Genomic DNA, 18842 nt, shown 5'->3' on the forward strand with positions numbered 1-18842 from the left:
AGTTCCAGGTAAGCTGGAAAACATTCCTTAGGTGGTGCAGAAAATGACTGATGAGCTTCCCCTCTGCTCTGCCAGCTTAGCAGATGTGACAGCTGTCACCAAGTTTGCTCCCTGCCCCCAGCATTACCAAAGGAGTGGAGCAGACATCCGCCGTGCTGCAGGCGGGAGGATCTGTTCTGTAATTCACAGAGGAACAAGGCAGAGCCTGTACCATGACACACTATCGTTTTTACTGTTCCCCAGCAGCAGCTGACCAGAGCCAGCCAGGACGTGCAGGTTTTGTGCCTGCTGCAGCTCGGGGCGGGGGGGTGGCAGCTGAAGCACGAGTTGACAAACAGCACTTAGCTTATCTCAAGAAGAAACCTGAGCACTCCCTCAGCAGATGACAGAGCTGTAAATCTTGTTATGTATAGCTCTAAAAGTATCATTAAGACAACTTAGAATAGTTAGTTTGTATTAGATAAGAAAAATGTTTGTCTTGCAGCTATGCAGAGGAAAACATCTTACAGTCGTGTGTGCATTTTGCATCCACCTGAAAAGCCTCCAGCTGTTTCAGAAGGGCTAAAGGGTCTAATAAAAGCATCGCTGAGAGCCTTAAACTCCTAAGGTGAGAAGCTCTCTGTAAGAATGCAAGGCCTGAAGCTGAACTTTATTTTCTTAGGGACATTTACACCTCTGTCTAGTTCTGGTTTCATGGCATAGAAAGGTTCCTGGTCCAGGGTGTGAATGGCATGAAACTATGTAACAGCGTGGGACATGGGAAAATAAAGTGGTTTTCTGTTGATACTCAGGGGAACTATCACAGAGAACTAGAGAGTTCTGGGGAGGGGAAGCACCTGAAAATAAATCAGGTTTATATGGTTGAACTGTTTGTTTTCTGTTGTGCAGTGAGGAGCTATTTTGAGCTTCAGTCTTTGGTATTTAACATTTGCACCACTTTCACTGGTACAGTCTGCCAATTTTCTGTTTAACTATGAGCTTTAGGCTTGCCAGGAGAAAAGTAAGGAGACTGAAATTTTGAATGACAAGGGACTTCTCTGGGCATGCATTTGTCTTGTTCACTGCTGCTCCAAACAGTATATGAGATATGCACCTCAATTTTGACTTAGCAAAAGAAATCAATACATGTCACCGAAGAACACATAATACAAGTATGACAGAGAACTGAGGCTGCTGGGAGTCAGTGTCTCTCTGAATGCTGTTATCTGAAATATTGTGACACAGCAGAAATTGAGAAAGAGCACAACATTTAACCAGACTGATTCTCCTGCCCCATATCCATATTTCCTCCCTCCAACCCCCCCATGTTGAGCCCATGTAGATATGCAAGGCCCAAACAAAGCAAGCAGGATGTTCTGTGACAGTGGGACATCACCAGTGCCACAATCCAGCCTGAAGAAGCCCTCCCACAGCAGTCTCCTGAGCCCTGTGCTGTGGCAGCTACTGCTCTTGATACAAACCAGATCTGATAGCTCCACACTCCAGCTTTTCCTCTGGCTAAAGGATGTTCTCCTTGCTTTCTAGCAATTTCAAGTGACTTGTTCATTTTGGAGTAGCTTTGACAGGAATGGATCTTAAATGAGAAACATCCAAGAACTGAGTCAGAGATGGGGGAAAAAATAACCTCTGCAAGCTGGGTCAGGCCTGAAATTCTCAGCAAGGAAGTCATTCCATCCAGGAAAGATTAGTAGTGCTCTAGTTGGTGTGAGAGCTGCTGGGAGCCCCTGCCCAGGGACAGGGCTTGTGGATGGTTCCTTCAGCCCCACGGGCTGCTGGGCAAACAACAGAGCCTGCTGAGGCCAGACAGAAAGCAATCCAAACTCATGCACAAAACAAGTGGTTTGATGCTAACTTTAGTAAGTGAAGTTTTCCAGATAAAGGCAATTGCATCCATATTTAACAGCTGTTAAAGAGATACACATTTAATTGCATTATATAAGGAGTACTTTATATTAAAGAGAAAGCATTTCAAGTGTCTTAGTTCTACCTGTTTGGAATCCAGACTTTCTCCCTACAAGATATTCCAGTTGACAAAAAGGGCCTCGTTCAGATATCTGGGATCAACTGAATACATTTATTTAAAAGCAATTTTAAATATTAAAAAAGTAGAAATTAACACATACAGTACTCAAAAACTGTCACATTAAATACATGTGAATAGACATGTGTACTGATGTTTTACCTTAACATTCAATGAGAAGTCAAGATTTTAACTAGTGGCATGACCAGATCTGATTTCTGTACACGTTGATGTACTATGTAATAAAAAAATAAATAGCAACTGTTGTTCAACAGTAAATAAGACATCATCTGCAGAGCAAACTTCCCCCTCTGGGGGCACCTTCCCCTGCCCCTCCCCCCAACCCTTTATCAGCTAATTTTCCATAAAGATTTAGACTTTCCAAATACTATGTCATATACAAAATTGCAGACAGTGGCTCATTGAGTTCAAATATAATACTGTACTTAAACTCAATCAATATCATACATTTTCAGATTTCTTATGACCCACAATAAGCCAGAATAAACAGAACTATTGTTCCTTATGGAACTAATTTAATTTTATAAAATGCATATGTATACTATTTTAAAGAGCGTAGAAAAGAATAGACATTTGACTCTACATAATTTTACATGCCTAGGTTTTCTTTATATGATTTGCATTTATCAGTTTATTTCAAGATCACTTAAAAATACAATTGACCACAAAAGTGAATAGGTTTTGTTCTTTAATGCAACTTAAAACATTGTAGTAATGGATAAAATGGAATGCTAAATAAATGCTAAACCTGACTTCCTTTCCATAAAAACAGAATAAAGTCTGAAATACTGGAGCTGGTAATACTGAAGATTAGATGCCAGCAGGCTCTCTCACTCATTGCATATTTTTTTTTGGAATTAATTTTTTAAAATAAATGATAAAACCATTAATAGTTGATAAATGTTTTGCTTTTTTTTTCATGTGGGATTTAGACAGATATTTGTTTCTAAATTAACCACAAACAGAATTAAATATTCACTGACTACAGTCTTGTGAAACTGTATTAGAAATGAAAGTCCTCAGAAAGTCTGAGATATGCTTTTATGAAATGAAAATCTTTCCATGCAGCCAAGACAATCTGCTTTGAAATAGCAGCACTAGGTACTGAAGCCAAAATAACATTTAAAGCAAGTAATACAAAACTACATATGAAAGTCATGGAACCCGCTACAGACAAACCATGGGAAAAACACAACCGCATGATGTTCCAAAAGATTAAAAATTATGTTGAAAGTGACACAGGAAATTAAAGTTTCCAGTAATACATTGAAGTGTTTTCTGGCAATGCAACTTTATACCAACTTTCAAGAAACCTCAGGTCAAATGCAGCCTTCCAAAGATTTTCTTAGAAATTACTTTTGTGACCCTATATGTGTTACTTCGTGCTCTGGGTTACGACCATTACATGTTACATCTTGGTGAACTCCATGAAAACCAGCTTGATCCTTGTGAGCTGAGATCTATCATTACCAGCCTGATCAAATGCACGAGAGGTCATCTTAGCTTCCACTTTTTAGAGCATGAAAAATAATTTAAATTTATCTTTATACCACCACTTAAAAATCATTTTAGGTAACTAACTTTTAGCAAGGTTGAAGACATAGGAAAAAAATCCACAAAATCATTTTTCAAAGAGCCAATTTAGCTATTAACAAATACTGTTGCAAGCTCACATTAACCTGAATAGCAATTAAGTTAAAATGTTCTTTTCCTCAAATGTAGCTATATGACTACAGTACTACTTTTGTACAAAGGCAGGTTTCAAGTAAGCGTCTAAATGCATGCACAATGTCAACAGTTAACATTTGCTAGAAGTCCTTGGTTACTAAGAATTCAGTGAAAGAAACCAGCAAATTTCACACATATCTACTAAAGAACAATATGACTAATTTTCATTAAAGTAAGTTTTCAAATGAAATAAATTTGTAACTTTTTATAGTGAGGTAATATCACAGGGGAACTGCAATCACAGTTTGGCATAGGTCCACATAATATAAACATGAAATGCTGTATGCACACTGTAAAACATTACTGTTATCTGTAAAGTCAGTGAATATTTGTCTTCATAATTACACTTAACTGAGCACTATATTAAATAAATATCGAAGTGGGTTTCATAGCTGTAAACTGCATACACTTATGAACTGCAGACCGATCTTTAAATTGTCCAAAACCATTCACTCATTCTAACTTTCTGCTAATTGTATATTGAGAATACCAGGTTATTAGGAACAGTCATTTCTGTACAGGTACATGGGTGACAGAGACCACCTATGTTGGAAAGCTGGCAGTCCACACGTGGGACAGCACGGACAGAGATGGAAGTGCTAAATGCCCAGGATGGCTTCAACAAACCCGGTAAGGCGTGCCAGGTTCCAAGGCTACCATAATACTGGCAAAGGCAGAATAACACAGTATATTTACAATACATAGAATTCAACCTCATGAGGTGAAACTTAAATGAATTCTTAATTTGTAACAGCAGCTATATATACAGTTGTGCACAGGATTACAGGGAGGCAGCAGCGTTCGCTTTTGCTAAAAAGCCCGTCTTGCATGAAGAATGTGCAATGCTCAAGTTTAGGATTTGTTTGTTTTGACTAGTCTGACAGAATGTGCACAAAGGACACTGGAAAGACCCCTTTCCTCTCTGGCTGTCCTTCGATGTGGCCAATCTGCAACACAGGAGAAGAAGGTACAGATATACATATACATATAGATGTGCATTGTACACAAAATTCACAGCCTGCACTCATTCAAAAGTACCAGAACTGCTCACAGAGCCTCTACCACCTCTGGGACAGTCTGAAGTTAGTTAACATTTGAATTTGTGTAAAGGAACAAAATTAAATTGCACAAGAACATTATAAATAAAAGAAATTAAGTCAAATCTAAAGAGAACAAAACTCAATTTTTTTTTAGGAAACTTACATACATCATGAATTTCAAAAATGTAATCAAAACAGAAGCCTGAGTTTCTTCTGTCTGATAGGCAGATTTTCAGTAACTTCTCTGAAAACCACTGATCTTAGTTAAGTGAATAAATCCTGAACACCTCACTGAAGGGAATTGTCTGCTATATTTGTGAAGTTATTTATGATAATCTGCATGTTTCACTTAAGGTGATAAAAGCCCAGCTGTTTTCTCATTGAATTAGTATGATACCTAATGATTTAGTGCATACTAGTGTTTATAACAAATCACAGTGTTTTCTGATTAAGCATCCTTCAGCTACAGCCACCTACATCTTCTGCATAATTATTATTTATAAAGAAAGAGCTATTAAACTTATTAAAAGACATCAAAAATAATGGAATATTTTATATGAACTTTCCATGTTTAAAATACATAATTATAAACAACTGTTGAATAGCACTGGAGCAGCAGCCCTGACTGGCCACATAATCCTCTTCTCACCCTGCTACAATGCTGCTCACTGCTTTCAGAATAATGGCGTACTTTCCTTCCTCTTCCACAAGCTTACAAAATGGGAAGGGGAAACATACAGGGCTGGCCATTTCCTCTTGGAGAGCCAAAGTTTTGAAGCATATGAGTCAACAGGCCTTGTTTCCCTTCTCAGAAACACTCAGACTGGGGTGCTTCATGGAACTTGCTGGGCACGTCCCAAGGGGCTTAAAAAGCACTTCAAAAAACAGATCCAGCAGGGAATGCAGCTGTAATCAGGGACTAGGTGATACGGGCAACACAGACACCTTTCACTGGGCACTGCTCTTTTGATACCAGCTTTTCAGTTGAAAATCTTCCACACTTAAATGATGAGTGAGAGGAAAACGTAGCTGGAAACAAAACAGCAAAGGTTGTGCTGCCCTTAGATTAGGATATCACAGGCAGCACTGCAATTAGAATTTGTTTTAGTCAAATGAAATCTGTCTCATTGTCCCCTGTAATAATTCTTTGGCAGGGAAATATGATGTAGCAGGGCTTTAGGGACATAAGCTGGATTGTCAAGAAAGGTTGGAGCCTTCACAGGAGGTTGAGAAAAGCCTGGTGTTAGCACTTGAACAATATGCAGTCCATAATAGGGGGAGTATGGTATGAAACAGGGATATGAGAGGGAAGAAGAGAAACAAAATGTTATCTGCCTCTCATTTAAGAAGAAAACCACCAGCTTATATCATTAATTGCAAACTATTCTTTAGATTTTCAGCAATCCCTATAGGTATAACTTAACCTTTTGGGTGAACTGAAGATAGTTACACATCTCATTTTCATGGAGGGTACAAGTTTGTTACATGGAGTAAGAATCATCATTTCTTCGCTTAATGAAAGGCTGTGTTCATTACAGAGAGGGATGTGTGTAAATATGTGCTGTATGAGCCAGCAATAAAACTAAACCTAGTGGGGCTGGTTCTAATAGATTCTCCCTCCCAAATAAAAGGGTTTTTCTCTAATGGAAGTTTAAGGGCTGGCTGTTAGCTCAGGCAAAAAGAAACCAAACAAAAATCAAAGCAAAACAAAGACAAAACCCACCACTTACAAACAAAAATAAAAATAAATCCTCCACACTTGGGGAAAGAGGCTTTCCTATAAAAGTCATAAAGAAGTTATGTGGAACTGTAAAAGGGAAAGATACATACCCACCACTCTTGGTCCTCTTCACCAGTTACAATAATTACTTCTCCTTCAACAAAAGTGAGTTCATCGTCATTATCTGCCTGACAGTCATAAATGGTCTTCACTCGCCTAACTTTGTTTTTCCCCTAAAAAAAGAATGAAATTTGAGATGAAGCACATGAGAAATAGAGGGAAAAAAAAAAGATTTTTGCCTTTTAGTTGTGTTTTGTTTTACAAGAAAGTGAAGACTATCAACTATTTTCCCTGCAACTAGGAACAAAGAAATTCAAAAACTCCTTCAACAAGGATATTAAAAAAATAAAATAAAAATTTACCTACACAGGTGTAAGTTTTTTTTTCCCTTAAGATTCAGAACTCCCAGCAGAATATAATGTGTGGTGCTTAACAAGTGGCCCTTAAGAGGGCTTAAGTAACCACTGATTCCTCTGGTGAAGAAAGCTTCAATAATGTCCTTACATTGTTCTAGTCAAACACCCTCTTTCTCCTTCAATGCATAATTCCTCAATAAACCTACCATGAACAGAAAATTAAATCCAGTCTCCTCTAAATGTTCCAAGAGAGGTAAAGACTGAGGAAAATGCTGCATTGGAATCCCAGTATTCCTTACAGTTTTGGTTTTGGATCTAGTGCAAAAATACAGGATTCTTTGATTTTAAATCTGCTTACAGGACTGGAAATTATTTTTTTAGAGATTTTTCCATCCAAATGTTAGCAATTTCTTACTAAAATTACCTTAATGTCAGATGGCAGTACTATTTTCTGATGATAACTCACACTAGATATTCTCACAGCTCTGCCATTCTGAGTCCAAGTATTTTCTAGGTCATACTTTGCTGCATACTGCTTATTCATATGAAAAAAGCCTCAGCCATGGACTCATCCCCAAACATATGTTTCTTATGGCAGAGAAGATGACTTAAATTATTTCCAAATAGAGTAAGTAAGCAATGTTCACAGCAAAACACTCTTGCTACTTTATATTCCTGTATTTTCATACCCACACCTCTTCAAAACCTACAGTTACTTCTTTTAACAGATTACAAGAATGCAAAAACCCAAGAAGAACAGAAGGAGATGAGAAGCAGAAGGGCTATGAAGGGAAAAGTCAGCAGGTTTAGAGGAATTTGGGCCAAAACTAACTTCACAGAGGAAATTTCCTAGGGAGTCTTCTCTTTGCTGTTACCTACCCACTTGAAATTCCTCCATCTTTTGGCAAAAAAAATCCCTGCAGCTCAACAGCAGAACAGACACACTGAAAAAAGCACTCACACTAAACACAAGGTACAGAAAAATAATAATTACAGGGAGATTTAAGAGAGAAAGCAGTTAACATAACATAAAACTAAAAAAAAACCAAAAAACCCATACCCAGACAAATGAAGAGAAATACCTGAAGATCATATGAGATCAAGGGTTTTTTTCTACAGCAAAGGTTTGCTGCATGAGAAGTCACTTCAAAGAATGCTCTCTCTTTTCTTAAAAATATGTTAATATAATTTAAACAAAATCTCATCTAGCACTAGGGACTGGAATTCAATAGGAATGGGTGCTTGGGGACAGTCCCAGCTTTCAACTCCAGAGAACCTTTACAAGCCAAGAGCGTTCCCTCCCAATCAATCCCCCAGTGATGAAGGGAAGCAACTACTTCTGCAAGGTAAAAATTGTCTTGTTCAATAAAAAGAATAAAGAAATTCACATTCCTCTACACTTAGAAAACTGTATGGAACTCAGCTTGTAAAAGCACATGAGAAATGATGGTAATTATTCTGGTTCCATCAGATTTCAACATTTTATTCCTTTCACGGAGAGCAGCAAAAAGCAGCTTTCAAGCTCAAGGTCTATTTAATCATGGGAAGGTATAAAAAAGGATGGATATGTAGAGAGCACATATGTTCCAGAACATATTTTGTTCATGTTCCAGAACAGTTTGTGTCATTGTTGTGTAAAGAAATGGAAACAATTCCAGGAAATGTAATCTGTGACTAAAAATCAAATACACACCACCAACTGATTCCCTGTACCCAACAAGTGCTTATTAGCAAAAGATTTTGTGCTTAAAACTGAACAGCAATGAGATGCTGTGATCATTAATAATCCAACCATGCTCTTATTTACATTCAACACCTTTTTTTTTTTTCCCTTTAAAAATGAGTATTTTGTCTCATTTATAGAAACCACCACACGCACAAAAGAATGCTCAAGTGCTCAGTGTGATTTCAGGAGCACTCAGTGCAAGTTTTGTTTCTCTAAAATATCCTTTCAAACCTTTATAAATTATCAGCATTGGAATTTTAAAATTATATTTCTGGACAATTAATTTTCTAAAACTATCAATAAAAAAAAAACTATGCTTTTCTGTTTAGTGCTAAATAGTCAAGCCCAAGAGAGAGGTGCCCACGAGCACTGTGGCTGCTGGTGTGGGTCTCACTGCTCACTGGGATGAAGCACTTCACCAGCCAGAGGATGAAAATGGAGGCAAGATACATTTCAGAGGAATTCTTGCACATTGTCAAACACAGAACCTTTCCTCAGATTTTTTCTGTATACAGTAGGGTGACAGTTAAAAAAAAGCCAAAAGTAACCAAACTAAACAGGTAATCCATTATTTGCTTTCTTTTTTTCTTTATTAAAGTGACAAGTAGCTGAGAATGGCCAGCATCATTTGCCTGCTTATATTTAAAAGTACATAAGTAAACAAACATTTTTTGATCTGATCCCTGTAATATTTAAATTCCAGAATACTCAGGAAGCCCAAGCAACAACTCTGTTGTGCTCAGTTCAGACAGGAGCTTACAGGCAAGTCCATGCCAGAAGCCAAGCAGAATGATGGCTCCACAGGGCTCTTCCTCACACAAGCACAAGGCAGAAACTCATCCTCTGCTTTCACTATTTCACTGGGATGAAGTCTTATTTCCTTTTTACAGAAGTGCTTTGCATAGCCAATCTGGCAAACAAAGCCATCTCCCTTTTGATGTATCCCTCATGATGAAAATCTTAAGAGAGCTCTGGAGTTTCATAGTTATCTCAATCTACATAGGCATTAAGAATCCTCTGCTGAAAATTGTACTGGTTAGAAAGATGAACAGCAGGATAAATGGGGGGTTGGAATCAAGGTAAAGTTCCAGATCTATTACTACACACCATGCAGCAATGTCAATTTTGCCACTTCATCAGTACACCTGAACCTACACCTCAACCATTATCAACATTAAATACTCACAACAGGGACATTTACTATTTTGCCACAGTTGACTTTACTTTAAATTTTGCACCTACTGACAATAGGTGCTAACATCCCCTCTTACAGCTTACTAAGTCAAATATATAAACATTCTACCAATCTAAAGCACAGACCTGTGAGCAAAGGCAACAGAGAAAACCATCCACTCATTCAGAGTTGTGATTGGCATAGATATAATAAATACATAAATCCCAACAAATCTAAAATACATTGTCATGCCTCCAAGGTTACTGTTTTATGTTGCAAGTATTTGTTTGAGCATGCAGGAGGCCTTAAAAACCCTCAACACCTGCTGAAGCTGCTTTGGGCACAAAAAGAGCCCCTCATTCCCCAGCCCATAGCTTTATGTTGCCTTGAGTGCACAGCTCAAGGGTGCACACAAAGTCCTACAGTAACTTCAAAGCCTTCCATGGATACTCCCAAGGAGCTGCAGTAACACCTACCATGTTTATCTTCCTGGGGAGTGGCACAGGGGTTTCTGGCAGGGTGTGTGTTATGTCATTCGACTCTTCAGATGCTTGCCTTTGGACGGTATCTCTGGATTGTACGTTTGGAGAGAGATCTATGGAGTGAGATTTTTGATTTGCCTCTGAGGGCTGAGCCTTCGGTGCTGCTTCCCCACCTTGAGTTTTAGCCAACAGCTCTCCTAGCTGAGGTTTTGGAGGAAGGTCCTTCACTTGTGGCTTTGGAGGTAAGTCTCCAAGCTGTGGTTTTGGTGGCAAGTCTCCTAGCTGAGGCTTTGGGGGTAGTTCCCCAGGCTTTGGGGGTAAATCTCCCACTTGAGGTTTCTGAGTTAATTCCAGAGGCAGAGGCTTTGGGGGCAGGTCTCCAGGCTGTGGTTTCTGTGGTATATCGATGGACAGTGAGGGCTTCTGAAACATATCCATGTGCTGATGGGATTTATCTATTGAAAGATGATGACTGGTTTCTATTTTTCTTAGTGCCACTGAAACAAATAAGCAAAACAGTCTTAGGATTCGCAATCTTAGTATTTTAATATTAAAGAAGTTAAGCATATATCAGAACTGCAATTGTGTCAATGACCATATGGTCACTGAGCCCCAAAACTGCCCACAAGTGTTCCTAGTCTATGACAAAAGCAGGATAATACAACTTCACATAACCCTGCTCTCTGAGGTTTCATTTAATTGCTCCTCCTGGAGGCCAGCAGTGCTTCATCCAACAGCTATTAGATGTCAATTCATAGATTATTTACTTCAAATGAAATAAAGTGAATCACTTTTTGGAACTAAACAAAAAATATGAAATATAATAAAAGACTTTGCAAAACCACCTATAGGTCAATTGACACGACTGTAACAAAATTTATTTTAATGAAAATTACTCACATATACAGTTCAATTTCATACAAAAAACCACCTGACTTTCAGGATTAGTACCTGTAAAATCTCTCAGAAGAGAGAGAGTGAGCACATATATCTATTTATGCACTGGATAGAACATACTGTACTATTGACATTCACACTAAAACTGAGAAAAAATGAATTATTGTATATATTTACAATTTAGTAAAGATGAAAGTTTTAAAATGTGTATTTTTCAGATTTGATGGAAGGAAATTGAAACTAGACTTTCAAATAGTTATTTTTCTCAGTGTCATCTATTGATTTTACTGTTAAGCTCCCTAAGAAAACTCAACTGAAATCTACCTGAAAAAACAAAATCATTAGTACACAGAAAAACTCCCCAACCCAAAACCTCCTAAATCAAACAGCCCTAATGTTAAAACAGATGAAGGGGTACAAGAGAGAAAAAATTTACAACCTGTGATGAAAGCAACACATTTTAACTAGAAGGAACAATTTCCTATTGCATTCAGCACTGCTTTAGTATCATATTCTACCAGCCAAAAAAGTGACCTCACTCCCTTTGGATATCACCCACTTCCATAACACTTTAACAATATATTTATGGGTACTTATACCGAAAAAAAAGCCCTAAAAATCCCCAAAAAACCAAACCAATAAAAAACCAAAACAAACCAATAAAAAAACCCCACCAACCAAACCCCTCCAACCAAAAAAAACCCCAAAAATAAAATCTCACCAACAAAACACCCCAAACCAAACCCATCTCCAGAGTTTCCATGAAAGAAATTGTATAATTACTATCAGATGTTTTTTATAAAAAAATAGTTGATCCCTGTCTATGGCTGTGCCCTTGGCTAACCTCACAGCAAATGTACACACACTGATCTTCCACATGGGTTTGAGATTTAAGTAGATGATATGAAAAACCCTGATAGCAGCCCTTATCAAAGTGCTTTGAATTAGCCCTTCTTAAATTTTCACCTAAATCATTTTAAATCAAGAAAGTGTTGACTTCCTTCACAGTGCCACCCTGGTGCATCATTGCTGTCTCTTTCAAAAGATAACATGTCAGAATAATTGTAATTTAACAAACTTACAAATTTAACATTTGCTTTTTCTGTTACAAAATTATTTGCACTCTAAATTTCAGACATCTGGCTTCAGAATTTTGGACAAGCAGCATTTCTTGATCTTCAGGCTCTATTGTGATCATCCATTCAGACAGATATAATGTATTTTTGATGGATTCTGCATGCAGACAGAACAGTGTGAAGTAGGTCTACTTTCTACTTTATAGTCAACTGCTGCCACAACTCAAAACAAACAAACAAACCTTCAGTGTGAGTTTAAAGAGACTGGGAAAGAACATTTCTAAAAGAAAGGTGCTCCCTGGGATGATGGTCTCAGCTTGTCACTGATATATAAATGAGGATGTAACAGCACCTGATTCTTTCCCAAGCAGTTGCACTGACCACAACCCTGACTGGAAGAGCATGGCACAGACAGAGTTTGCTCCAAGCTATCAAGAAATGGGACTTGGAGATAATAGGAAAAAACCCAAAACTACCAACAGGAATGGTCTAGGATAGAAACAGAAGCCCAGAGAAGTTATCCATGGAGATGCTCAAAATGTGACTGGACATGGCCTTGAGGAAGCTGCTCTCATGGCAGAAGGCTGGCCCTGCTCCGAGTGCTGGACTGGACCACAAGACCTCCTGAGGGCTCTTCCAGCTTCAATTAGTTCATGATTTATTTCTTTCCTCCCTAGGTGTATTTTTTTCAGTTTAATAAAAGGCTTCCCCATCTTCCAAAATCCTTTCAGTTTTGTGAAGATTTCATGGTTTGTGGCATTTTAGAAATGAAATTTCTGCTGAAAAGATCCATATATTTCAAACAAGTACCCACTTTCACCCACATTTAAAAGATCCCATTATGAGAATAGCCACAAAGAGATTGCTTACCTTTCTGAGGTAGTTTGGGAAGAACTCTAGGGCCAAGTGCAGTCTTTGCAGTCCCAGTGCTAAATCAACAGATGTGAATTATTAGTGCTTACAACTATTATCAAATATACTTATTTCTCATTTTTTCCTTTAACACATCCATAAATAAAAACTCCCACAAAAAAATCCATATTTATTTTGCCCCTTTTGTATAATCACTTGGTCTGTGGATAAATCCCCGAACTCAAAGCATTGTTTTGAATTAATTGGGGTTTTTTTCAGAGAAAAAGACATTCAAACCCTACCCAGCTTCAATGCTATGGGGCAGATATACTCTATGAACTATGGTACATGCAAAATGTACTCTGAAAATAGGTGAAGCTGAAAGACCAACTCTGTGGGCAGATCCTGAGCCCTAAGAAAAATTTGTTCTTCATTTGCATTGTGATCCAATGCACATGTGTGGCATTGGATCACACACACTCTCTGCTGCAGGAGGAGACAAAGTCTCTGCTACTCTCCCAGGAAATACTGATGATTGTGGGAAAACAACATGTTTTACTCTGTCAACCTGGATTACACATGTGTTAGCTATTCCCATCAAAGTTTTTCCTTTAAAACCCCACCTAAGTCACTTTTCTATAAAAGGAATGTGGAAAAAGAGAAGAAAGCAAATTGATTTAAGGCATAAAAATCAAACAATACACAAAAATCAGTATCAGCTCAAAATAATGATTAAAAAAACAAGAAAAAAAGAAAAATGAGTGAGAAAGCTGCCAATGTATGTTCAACAGAGCAGTGACTCTTCTGCATCAGCTGCCTTAATTCTGGTATTGCTTGTCTCTGCAGCCAACATTTCAAAATGAGCATGAAGAAACACTTTTAATTTTTAGCTCTTTTTTAAATAGCAAAAATACATCACGACATGAAACTGAAAGAACAGCCAGGCTCAATCTTGATTTAATAAATCACAAAATCATAGAATATCCTGAACTGGAAGGGGCCCACAAAGATCCTCAAAGCCCAGCTCCTACCTCAGCCTCTCTCTAATGCCATGGAGTACAAGGAGCACACTTTTACCCTTGTCTGACCAGAATCCAGGATGGGCCCAGCTCTCTGTGCTGGGAACATTTCCACTTTCCCCCTGAATGCCCAGAGCCAGCTGGATGGATTCAGCAAACATGGGAAGCAGCTGTGCTACCTCCAACAGGTCCCCTCCCTGTCCTGGCAAGGCAGAGCAGTCTGGGGGTGTCCAGAAACTCTTCCCACACATCTGTTGTGCCCTGTCTGAGGTTACACATCCCTCCCCAGCCACAGCCCATCCCACACACTGTGGTCATGCAAGGCTGTGTGCCTGAGGCAGGTGCTTTTTGGAATTATCATGCTCTGAACCTCAGGACTTTGGAATCACAGCACAGACAGAGGAGTAGCAAACTCCAAGTGACAGCAATGTATGGCTGTCCTTACTGCTCCAGCTATTGAAAAAGACACTTGTAATGGACAGAGCTGATGAACTATGAGCTAAAAGCAGTTTGTTTTACTGCAGACTGTGTGGCAGCACAGGAGCCTGACAGAGTGGAAAACAGCTAAACTGGAAGACTGAGATGAACTCTCCCTCTTACAGAGCCATCTTCAATGGCAGCCTGTACCCAGAGTGACACTGCTGCTCCAGGCAGGACACCTCACACTGAAGGAGACAAAATGAAATGCCAGGAGACATGAAAATAAAACTTTTGTCCTGCTGGCCCGTGGTCTGAGGCAGCATTCCCCAGCTGGGAGAGCACTTCTGTAGGAGCAGCAGAGATGTGGGCACAGGGCGTTCTGTCCGTCCTGCTCAAAGGACGGATTGTGCACGGACAGCGAGGGACGGCGTAGGAGGCTCAGGGCAGCCAAAGCATTTGTATGCTAGCAGGGCATGCAGGAAACTAATAAGAAACATAGCTAGGATTTTATTTCCTAGAAAAGGAAGGCTTTTCTTTTCTAATTTACAAATTAGTTATGTTTATTTAAATTTTCATCTTTGCCTTCATGTATGCAGATTTTACCTTGACTGCTGAGACATCCCCTCAAACTTGTTTGCAGCCTTAGTTGAAGGTGGGCCCAAATCATTACCTGAGTTGAAAAAAGGACAATTAAAAACAAAACAAAAAAATCATTAGGATAACTGAAATATAATCAGCAGAGGGTGCAATTTAAAGCAAAACATGTATTCCTCTATGCATGCTCTATACAACATATCTAAAAGATAATTTATAATTTTATTCTTTATTAATAATTTTGTAGCCGAAAAAGCAGGAGGGACCAAAATAATCCAAGATGACCTTTCATATAACACATTTTAAAACGACTCACTGGTAGCTCTCATCTCCTGGCAAGAGAAGATTGAATGACATTGCTGTAGGGCATTTGTTTTGAAATAGTGTTTCAATTTTCTCTGCATAGAAGGAGATACAGCAGGAGACACATCAGATTCATTTTTCACTGATGTTTTCATTTTGCATTGCGAGGCACATCTTTTTTAAACCATCATGAATGTGAGTTTATTCACAAAACATTAAATTTCTAAGGATTGGTATTTTATCCTATGCAAAGAACAGGCTTTACTGGTTTAGTGACTAAGTTTGTATGTTCCCATAATCTGCATTTTAGCCACTGGTAAAGCAAAGATCCTGGGTATCCAGAATTCTGTCAAAAGGCAGCAAAATCCAAACCCAAGCACTCTGGACTCCTCCAGCAGAAAGCTTCTCTTCATTAGCAATCACCATTTCCAAGGTATAATGACAGCAACTCTTGGCTTAGTGCCTTTTCATCCCCTTTGCCTCTCCTTTTACAGCACGTCAATCTCAGAACCAGCTTCAACAACCATTAGTAAATTTTGTCATTGAAATAGATGCAAAGTGACATTTAATGATCCAAGAACACAAAATACTTCTCATTCAAAAGAATGACACATTTTTCTAAATACCATTCTTGGCACATTGATGTCTAAATGAAACAGCAGAAAAGAAAGCAAGGCACATGCTGTGCCTTGCTAAAAATATGTTTGTGCTTAAAAGTGGTGCAAAAAAGGAACTAAGGTAAAACAGCAAACATGTAGATCCTATACATAAAGGAAGGAAAAATATCTCATGGTTGCTATGGAAATACAAAATAATCCAAATGACATTTTTAGAACATCTTTGAATAGTAACTCAATTTGCTTAGACATAAGCTAAGGATTGCACTGCTTGAAACTTCAATTAATGCACAGATTAGAAGACAAATGCTGAAATTCCACATAGCAAGAAATATATCAACAGAGAAGAAAGCTTCTGAAAGGAAAAGCAGTGAATATCTGACAATATCCTTAAGCAAAAAATCACAAAGGCAGATAGAAGAAACTCCCCCTTTTATAAACACAAAATTTCATGCTTGCTTAAAAATCCAAATGGACTTTGAAACAAGCTTTTGTACAGATCTCAGCTAAGAAAAATGGGGAGAAGAGGCCCCTCTTCCATCCACTGGGGTTTAGCTTGGCCTGAAAAGCAGGGAAGAGACAGGAAAAGCCATATTCTTCTCTGGCCCTGCTCTGACAAGGTGCTTTACTGCTACAGGCTTCTTCAACTGCACACCTGCACCTTTCTCTTATTTTCTTCTTCCTTTATCTGCTGCCTAATGTGTTTAAGGAAAAGTTGACACCTGCTTAGCATCTAATCCTACCACACCTTTCATCCTAACAGTGCTACATTATACAGAATTCTTGTATATGGTACTTTAGGTGCTTTGGACTTAAATACTTGGGATTTTTTACATATTCAGAGTCCAAGCTCTTAAAAATGTCTAAACTACTTCTGAAAAAGTACAGGGCTGTTGGACTCCACAGCATAGGAAACACTTTTTTTTTCCATATCCCAGACCTCTGAGAAGCAGAGAGCTGAAAAGATTCCATTATTTTTATTCCTTGAGAAAAAGCCTTTGCTTTTCATTGGACTCTACACTTTTCTTCATGTTGAATCCTAGATTAAATCACACATCAATACTCCATGATTTACTAAATTTAACTCAATTTGCTAAGAAAAATGGTGCTTTTAGTCTAGCAATTTTTTTTTATTTTAGACTGGTAATTGTGTGTTTGTACTAGAATAGAGAGAAGATTCTCTTAAAATACAAGTAATATATGGATGATGCACCTATGTAAGCACTGGATTACAGTTAAAAAATTTAAGGATTCATGGAAATCCTGCCACCAAAACTAAAATCACAGAAAATTACATAGGCCTGAGATTTATAGCTACCAAGAGAATTTGACTGCACAGAGCAATGTTTATTCAAAAGAGGAAGAATCTGAGTAGTCTGGAAAATAGTTTACAAAAAGCATCTGTCAGAAAGGTATCCTGGTAAAAATAAAAATTAAAATGCACTGTTTCTGTGTAACTTCTGCTGGCAGCAGGATGCAAACCTATCAGTCTTTGTGTGTGTACAGACAACATCACAAAAAGCAAATACAAACTAAGACAACACATTCCCACCAGCGAGGTGTGAACACTTTAGAGGAGAGGAAAGGAGCTCCTGTGGCAGCTGTGAGACCTGCACAGACACTGTGGGTGGCTCTGAGCCCCAAACTGCACCCCTGGCTCCTGGGCACAGCAGCAGCAGCAGCAGGGGCAGAGGAGAGCAGGGGCTGAGGGCTGGGTGGGGGCACAGCCTGGGCAGCTGGGGCACAGACAGGGAGCACTGGGGGGCTGCAGGGGCCCCAGGGCAGCGTGGAGGATTTTCAGCTTTCCCAAGGGAGACTCCCAGCCCGGGAGGCAGTGACAGGAGATGGAACTGCTGATTTATCTGAGCTGACATTACATCAAGCTGCAATCATTGGAAAGCAAGCACCAGGTAAAAAGAAACCAAAGATCATATATCAGCCATCATAAAGGTTTTCCCCTGCCCTTTTGATTTGCATTTTCAAAACTCACCCCAAGGAATTGGGCCCTTATTCTGGGGTCCATGAGGTAGTGGGCTTGGTGGGTCAGAGAGGGTTCTTTTGTGTCCTGGGGGTGGGGGAGGTGGTCTCTTCTTGGAAAGAGTGGAGCTGCCACTAGAGGTTTGAGTGCTTAGAGGGAGGGTTGAAGGTGGGCCTGCAAAATAACAAACAACCTTCTTACAAATACATGTGCATAAACGTCAAAGCAGCACCGAAAAATTCACAGTCAGACCCACAGTGAAGTGCAGCAAAAGACTAAAATAAAAAGACAAGCCATGCCAAAAACACTGTTTAGATTAAACGACACATCCACCACATTTTTAACCATCTCAGCTGTGGGAATATAAGCAACTTGACAATAGAATGACATGTGTACTTATGTTTAAAAAATACAGGATTAATCGTGCCAAGATTTCTAATTTTAGGCATTGTTCAAGGAAAAAAAAAGCATTATGAAATATTAAAATTAAGTAATATTTAGCACATGGGATTAAAATTGCTGTTAATTTATACCAGAATAAAAGCACATTCTATATGCTCTAATATGTGGGGAGGTTTTTAGCCCTCCAGACCATCCCATACAAATTTTGTTAATAAACTGGAAGGCAGGAGGAAAGACATAAAAATATGCCTACAAATTTTCCTTTCACTTTCAAAATAGGATTTTTAGCTAGAGAAGATTTTCTCTAAGTATTTTTTCTTTTTTTCTGTAGATCAAATACATCAAACTATGCATTCC

The 18842-nt window shown here is 38.7% G+C and overlaps 1 protein-coding gene across 4 annotated transcripts in view; it reads right to left on the minus strand.

Moving 5' to 3' along the window:
- Positions 1-2053: 2053 nt before the first annotated feature.
- ASAP1 (ArfGAP with SH3 domain, ankyrin repeat and PH domain 1) overlaps positions 2054-18842 on the minus strand; it is a 123761-nt gene continuing 106972 nt past the window's right edge. For 3 of the 4 annotated variants that reach the window (XM_064706692.1, XM_064706694.1, XM_064706693.1), the window contains exons 24-29: positions 18096-18257; positions 15195-15261; positions 13171-13229; positions 10322-10824; positions 6640-6762; positions 2054-4716 (exon numbers count right to left, since the gene is read on the minus strand). In XM_064706692.1, the coding sequence (XP_064562762.1) occupies positions 4642-4716; positions 6640-6762; positions 10322-10824; positions 13171-13229; positions 15195-15261; positions 18096-18257 (989 nt within the window). In that variant the 3' untranslated portion in view covers positions 2054-4641. The remainder of the gene's footprint in view (positions 4717-6639; positions 6763-10321; positions 10825-13170; positions 13230-15194; positions 15262-18095; positions 18258-18842) is intronic. The other variant, XM_064706695.1, reaches the window with a different exon arrangement.

This window comes from Zonotrichia leucophrys, chromosome 2, assembly GCF_028769735.1.
Source record: "Zonotrichia leucophrys gambelii isolate GWCS_2022_RI chromosome 2, RI_Zleu_2.0, whole genome shotgun sequence".
Classification (NCBI taxonomy): Eukaryota; Metazoa; Chordata; class Aves; order Passeriformes; family Passerellidae; genus Zonotrichia; species Zonotrichia leucophrys.